The sequence below is a fragment of the Lepidothrix coronata genome, unplaced genomic scaffold (assembly GCF_001604755.1).
Source record: "Lepidothrix coronata isolate B3197 unplaced genomic scaffold, Lepidothrix_coronata-1.0 Scaffold229, whole genome shotgun sequence".
In the NCBI taxonomy this organism is placed as follows: Eukaryota; Metazoa; Chordata; class Aves; order Passeriformes; family Pipridae; genus Lepidothrix; species Lepidothrix coronata.
The window spans coordinates 1,094,159-1,100,989 of record NW_016690409.1 but is presented as its reverse complement, the minus strand read 5'-3'; the positions used below and the strand labels follow the sequence as shown (position 1 = coordinate 1,100,989).

Genomic DNA, 6,831 nt, shown 5'->3' with positions numbered 1-6,831 from the left:
GGACCAACCGGAAGTTGTCGGGTTGGCGCGGAGCACGCCGGGAAGGTGCTGCGGGCACGCGGCGGCACCGGGACCGGGATCAGGAGCAGGATCAGGAGCGGGATCGGGGTCGTGTCGGTGTCCTGGGGCAGCAGCCCGTTCTCCCCGCAGGTCCAAGCCCGGCGCTGACAGCGCGGCCCTCCCGTCGCCGCCATGGGCAAGAAAAGCAAACTGGGCAAGAGCCGGCGGGACAAGTTCTACCACCTGGCCAAGGAGACGGGTGAGGGGCCTGCCCGGCGCTGGGGGCGGGAGGGTGCGGCCCCCTATCACCCCAGTAACCCCTGGTAACCGCCGGGTACCCCCCAGGGTTCCGCTCCCGCTCCTCCTTCAAGCTGCTCCAGCTCAATCGGAAGTTCCAGTTCCTGCAGAAGGCCCGGGCTCTGCTGGATCTGTGTGCGGCCCCCGGCGGGTGGTGAGTGGGGTCGGGGCTGTGTCCTGGTGCCACCAGCTGCCCTGGGACACTGTCACAGTGTCCTGTGTGTGCCCTGTCACTGTGTCTCTGTTCTCAACCCCAAACCCCAGCAGCACAGTCTAAGGTTGGGGGCTCTCCTGGGTGGTTTCATTTCTCTCTTCTCTTCCCAGGCTTCAGGTGGCTTCCAAATTCATGCCAGTGTCCAGCCTGATCATTGGTGAGTGGTGGGATCTGGCAGGAACAAGGGGCAGGGACATCCACCACCACCTCTGGAACTGATGGGGAAAGGACTGGGGATCCTGGGAGGAGGAGAGGGTGGGTGGGGCAGCCACGTGGGGTGGGCTGGAGCCTGGTTTTGAGGGGCCAGGATGTCTTTCATCACCCCAGGAGTGGATTTGGTCCCCATCAAGCCCATCCCCAACGTGGTGACACTGCAGGAGGACATCACCACCGAGAAGTGCCGCCAGGTGTGTCCCTGCCCCCAGTGTCCCCTGCTGCCCTGGGGCTCACGGGGGTCATGACCCCCCCACCTGCTCAGGTGGAGGTCCCAGGAGGGGTTCTGAGTGTCCCTGTCCCCCAGGCCCTGCGCAAGGAGCTGCAGACGTGGAAGGTGGACGTGGTGCTGAACGATGGGGCGCCCAATGTGGGGGCCAGCTGGGTGCACGACGCCTACTCCCAAGGTGGGGCTGCTCTGGGGGCACCAGGGGGGCACTAGTGTGGGGACAGTGGCTGCTTTTAGGGTCACAGGATGGTTTGGGTTGGAAGGGAGCTTAAAGATCATCTCATTCCACCCCTCTTCCATGGGCAGGGACGTCTTCATCTAGCCCAGGTTGCTCCAAATTTATCCACCCTGGCCTTGGACATTTCCAGGGATCCAGGGGCAGCCACAGCTTCTCTGGGCAACCTGTGCCAGGGCCTCCCCACCCTCACAGGGAAGGTCACACCCTCACTCCCTCTTCTCTCCTGCTCCAGCCAACCTGACCCTCATGGCCCTGAAACTGGCCTGTGAGTTCCTCTGCAAGGGCGGCTGGTTCATCACCAAGGTTTTCCGTTCCCGGGACTACCAACCCCTCCTGTGGATCTTCCAGCAGTTCTTCCAGAAGGTCCAGGCCACCAAGCCCCAGGCCTCCCGCAACGAGTCTGCTGAGATCTTTGTGGTGTGCCAGGGTGAGCACCTGCAGCTGCTGGGATGGGGCTGGGGGAACCTGCTGATGGCTCTGATCCCTCCATCCCAGGAGGAAGGGCTCTGATTCTTTCCTTCCAGAAGGAAGGGCTCTGATCCCTCCATCCCAGGAGGAAGGGCTCTGATGACTCTGATGCCTCCATCCCAGGAGGAAGGGCTCTGATGACTCTGATCCCTCCATCCCAGGTTATCAGGCTCCAGATAAAATCGACAGCAAGTTTTTTGACCCAAAACATGCTTTCAAGGAGGTGGAGGTTCAGACCAAGTCTGTCAGTGAACTGGTCAGCAAGAAGAAACCAAAGGTATGAGCAAGGGCCAAACACACAAATGGGGCTGGGGCTGAAGAGATTGTAACGAGCAAAATTGATCAGGAAAATGAAAGATCTGGGGATGCAAAGTGGTGGGAGAACCAGTTTTGGGGAGGTTTTCAGCCCTAGAAGTTGGTGCAGCAATGGGGAAATGGAGATACAAGTTGTGAGGCTGGATATGAGTCAATTAAATCCTACATTTAAACCCATCAGTTAAACTCCCTACAAGAGCTGGCCACTGCGTTTGTGTCCCTGTGAGGTGCCTTTAGGACAGTAAAGGTCGTGTCAGGTGATCTCAGCTGGGCATGGAGCTGACACAAACCTCTGTGACTGTCAGCTCTCCATGTCTGGGGTGGGACTGGGAGATGCTGTGGAGCTGCTGGGTTGGGGCTGGTGGACTCATGTGGACTCACAGAATCCCTGTGGTTGGAAAACACCTCTGAGGTCATCAAATCCAACCATTAGACACGTTCAGGTGGACACTGCAGCCAGACACGAGTTAGGTGACACCATCCATCCTTCAGGGCTGGTGGCACCTGCTCGGTTCTGCCCTGCCCTGGCCCCCCACAGCCCCTTTTCCCCCACAGGCAGAAGGTTATGCTGATGGGGACACAACCCTCTACCACCGCTTCACCCTCATGGACTTCCTCAAGGCTCCCAACCCCGTGGACTTCCTCTCCAAGGCCAATGAGGTGCGTGCCTGAAGTGAGGGGCACCTTGGAGCACAGAGGGATGAAAAGATGGAGCCAGGTGCCCCTGTGCTCGTGGAGGGGAGGCTGGGGTTTAACACCCCTGTCCCTGTGCCCTGCCCAGATCACGCTGGGGGACGGGGAGCTGGAGAACCACAGCTCCACCACGGAGGAGCTGCGCCAGTGCTGCAAGGACATCCGCGTCCTGGGGCGCAAGGAGCTCAGGTAATGGGAGGGACTGGGACAGGCAGACACACCAGCTGGGCCTAGGGGGGGTCTCTAACAGTTTGCCCCCTCCCAACAGAGCCCTGCTGAACTGGAGGACAAAGCTGCGTCGGTTTTTGGCCAAAAAGCTGAAGGAGCAGGCAAAGGAGCTGGATATCAAGTAGGTGCAAACAGCAGGGGTGGGATGGGTGTGTGCCCAGCACAGCTGCTCTGAGCTCCTTCCTTTTGGCAGCCTGAGCTCTGGTGAGGAGGAGGAAGGCAGAGAGGAGGAGGAGAAGAAGGTGAAGAAGATGGTGCCAGAAGCTGCAGCTGATGAGGTGGAGAAGGAGGAGGAGGAGGTGGAGCTGGCATTGGCAGAGATGAAGGCCAAGGAGCTGGCAGAGTTGAAAAGGTAAAAAGATCTCGGGGAGGAGAGATGGGGGAGCACGGGGGGCTCCAGCCATGGGGACAGAGGTGGGACTGTCAGAGCCTGTTCCTCTCACAGTGGGTGGTTTGTGGGTCTGGGGGCCTTGGGCTCCTCTCCTCCAAGCAGATGAAGCTGGGGGCCCCCTTTGTCCCAGGGTTGGGGACCCTCCACAGGGGATGCCAGTGCTGCCGAGGGACATGTGGCACCACTGTGGCAGTGGATGAGCCTCTGGGGTGTGTGTGGCAGTGTGGCCTCGTTCCTTCCCCTCTCTCAGAAAGAAGAAGAAGATCCTGAAGGAGCAGCGGAAGCAGCGTGAGCGTGTGGAGCTGAAGATGGACCTGCCTGGTGTGTCCATCGCTGACGATGGTGACACCAGCATGTTCTCCCTGCGGAGCATCCACAGGACCCCGGTGTGTGGTGGGGGAGGCCTGGCCTCCCCTGGGAGCTCCCCAGGGCCATCAGGGCTGGGACGGTGCCTGACTTGTGCCTTGTCTGACTTGTGTTGCAGCTGCTGGATGAGTTGTCCCGGGGGGACATGGCCTCAGCAGACACCCTCCTGGAGATGGGCCCTGGGGACGATGACATTTATGTCTCAGATCATGAAGAAGACGACGATGTGTCCCTGGACAGTGACCTGGACCCAGAGGAGCTGCTGGAGATCGAGGCCCGTCAGCGCAAGCTGGAGCGGGAGAGGCGGGAGCAGGGTGGGAAGAGGTGAGAATGGGAGAGGCCTCCCTGGAGCAGGAGCTGCCGTTGGAGCACCTCCAGGATCCGGCAGTGGGCACCCTGTCCTGGCTGGGGGCACTGATCCTGCTGCTCCTTGTCACAGGGCGAAGTTTAAGCAGAAGGAAGAAGAAGAGGAAGAAGGGGAGGAAGAGGAGAATCCCCTGCTGGTGCCCCTGGAGGAGAAGTCAGTGCTGGAGGAGCGACAGACCAGCCTGTGGTTTGGGAAGGTGAGTCCCACTGGGACAGAAATGGTGGGGCAGCCTCGGCCCCAGCAGCTCCCCAGGGCTGCCCTGTGTCTGACCCTCTGCTCCCCATCCCAGGACTCCTTTGCTGGCATCGTGGATGACGCAGATGAGGACCTGGAGCTGGGGCAGGCCCAGATGTTGGCTGAGAGACAGCGCGAGTCCCAGAGAGGTGAATCACTGGGGGGGCACAGAGGGACAGTCCCACAGCCCAGTCTGGGGCTCTGGATCCAACCACGATGAGGATGCTGCCTTGAGCAGTTTCATGGAATGGTTTGGATCAGAAGAACCTTAAAGGTCATCCAGTTCCAACCCCTGCCATGGGCAAGGACACCTTCCACTAGGCCACAAGCTGTTCCCAGCCTGTGTTGTTAAGGACCTGTCATTAGTGCAGTGTTAATGAGCAGGATCTCTAGAGGAATGGTCTGCAGTGGGGTCTCCCTTGGCCCTTTCTCACCCAGTGGTTCCCATTCCCAGACAAAGCAACAAAGAAAGGGCAGAAGAAGAAGCAGGTGCTCCAGGAGGAGGCTCCAGCCGAGCCCCCACCAGCCACAGATGCAGCACCTGGCACCGGTGAAGCACAGGATGAGCAGAGCAGTGACGACGACAGCAGCAGTGACGAGGAGAGGTGAGGGCTGGGAGGGGGGTCAGGATGTTCTCCCCTGCTCCAGAGTCCTGGTGAGCTGGGAGAGGAGGACCCCAGCCCTGACCACACTCCTCTCCACAGGCCACCAACAGCAGTGAGGGGGAAGCGGGGCCGTGTCGAGCCGTGTGGCTTTGAGGTGGTGCCCATTGAGAACCCAGGTGAGGGGGAGGCCCTGTGGGTCCCTCTTTAGGGACAGGAGGCAGGGCCAGGCCAAGCTTTAACATGTCCCTCCTGCAGTGAAAAGAGCCCGTGTCCTGGACGCAGAGGGCCTGGCCCTCGGCTCCGTCATCGCCACCTCCAGAAAGGCCCGGCGGGACCTCATCGACGACTCCTTCAACAGGTACCGGAGCTGTGGGGGCTGCGGGGGTCGTTCTCCAGCAGGAGGGGGTAGGTGAACTGAGGTGGGGACCCCTTGTCACCCGAGTGCCTCCCTAGGTACTCCTACAACGAGGAGGAGGGGGAGCTGCCCGAGTGGTTCACGGAGGAGGAGAAGCAGCACCGGCGCAAGCAGGTGCCCGTGGACCGGCAGACGGTGGAGGCCTATCGGCAGCGCTGGCGCGAGATCAACGCCCGCCCCATCAAGAAGGTGGCGGAGGCCAAGGCCCGCAAGAAGCGGCGGGTGAGTGGGGCTGTGGGGCCAAATCCCTCTCCTGGGTGCTTCCTCCCTCCTCCAACCACCCTGTCCCTCACCCTCGCTGTCCCCACAGATGCTGAAGAAGATGGAGCAGATGAAGAAGAAGGCGGAGGCCGTGGTGGACACGGTGGACATCTCGGAGCGGGAGAAGGTGGCCCAGCTGCGGCGGTGAGTGGCCAAGCTGAGATCCAGCTCCTTCCCGTGGTGCTGGGCTGGCTGGTGATGCCATGTCCCTGCAGCCATGGCGTGGGGACAGCTCTGTGTGCCACCCAGCCAGGCTGCATCTGGGGTGGCAGAACAAAGAGGGGTGGCCCAGCCTGGGCACAGAGCCCAGAGGACGGGTGGGGCCTAATACTGGTTTTAGGGCCAAAAGCCAAACTGCTGGAGCTGAGTTGGGCTGGACACTGGGACTTGCTCTGACCTTTCACCCTTGTCCCACAGCATCTACAAGAAGGCGGGGCTGGCCAAGGAGAAGCGACAGGTCACCTACCTGGTGGCTAAGAAGGGGGTAGGACCCCGTGTGCGCCGCCCCCCCGGCGTCAAGGGCCAGTTCAAGGTTGTCGACAGCCGCCTCAAGAAGGACGTGAGGGCTCAGAAACGCAAAGAACAGAAGAAAAAGCGCCACAAGTGATGTGGGACAGGCTCTGTCCCCGGCGAGGGACTCTGCTCAGGGCTGGCTCCTGTCCTCTACTGCTGTCCCCTGCCCTGGGGACAGGGCTGGCACTTGGTCACACACTGCTCTTAGCCCTTAGCCCGTGCCTTGATGTGACAGTGCCTCCTGCCCTCCCCTGGGGCAGGGAGGGTTTATTTGGCCACATCTCCAGTCTCACCTGCTGGCTCTGCTGAGATTCACCCTGTGGAGGTCACGGGAGCATCCACACCAGCCCTGGCTGTCCCCAGACAGGCTGTGGCTCTGGGGGACATCCCTGGGCCATATTTGTCACCGAGGGGGCAGGACAGTGGGTGCAGGGAGTGGGTGGGGCAAGGAGCAGGGACCCGCGAGTGACAGCAGTGTGGGCAGGGCTGTTTTCTACACACACATCCCCATGTATTTTCAAGCATTTTTGGGTTAAAACCTCCCTTTTTTGAAAGGACACCTCATGGCCCCCCTGAGCCCCCACTCACCTGCTCCTTCACCACCTCATTAGGACACTGGGGTGCTCCTAATGACATCATCACCCCCCAGATTTCCCCACCCCCCTGTTTTTACTTACCCCCAAAGGTGGCACAAAATGAGTGAAAACTGCCCTGGTCAGCAGCTCATTGCTCTGATGCATCTGGACATTCCTCCCCTCAAAACAGAGGGAGGGGGTGACTTTGT

At 60.6% G+C, this 6,831-nt stretch overlaps 2 protein-coding genes across 2 annotated transcripts in view; one reads left to right on the top strand and one right to left on the bottom strand.

Moving 5' to 3' along the window:
- PSMC5 (proteasome 26S subunit, ATPase 5) overlaps positions 1-194 on the bottom strand; it is a 4,425-nt gene extending 4,231 nt beyond the window's left edge. Inside the window, exon 1 of the mRNA XM_017834072.1 lies at positions 9-194. Within this exon, the coding sequence (XP_017689561.1) occupies positions 9-194 (186 nt within the window). The remainder of the gene's footprint in view (positions 1-8) is intronic.
- On the top strand, positions 53-6,804 carry FTSJ3 (FtsJ homolog 3). Its single transcript, XM_017834126.1, has 21 exons — positions 53-259; positions 346-451; positions 622-668; positions 839-918; positions 1,032-1,131; positions 1,424-1,618; positions 1,821-1,936; positions 2,530-2,634; positions 2,756-2,856; positions 2,936-3,016; positions 3,089-3,247; positions 3,537-3,672; positions 3,771-3,976; positions 4,092-4,215; positions 4,309-4,402; positions 4,708-4,858; positions 4,958-5,034; positions 5,114-5,216; positions 5,312-5,495; positions 5,584-5,678; positions 5,952-6,804. Exons 1-21 carry the CDS (start codon positions 193-195, stop codon positions 6,139-6,141), a joined length of 2,517 nt encoding a protein of 838 aa, XP_017689615.1. The 5' UTR covers positions 53-192; the 3' UTR covers positions 6,142-6,804.
- Positions 6,805-6,831: the final 27 nt, after the last annotated feature.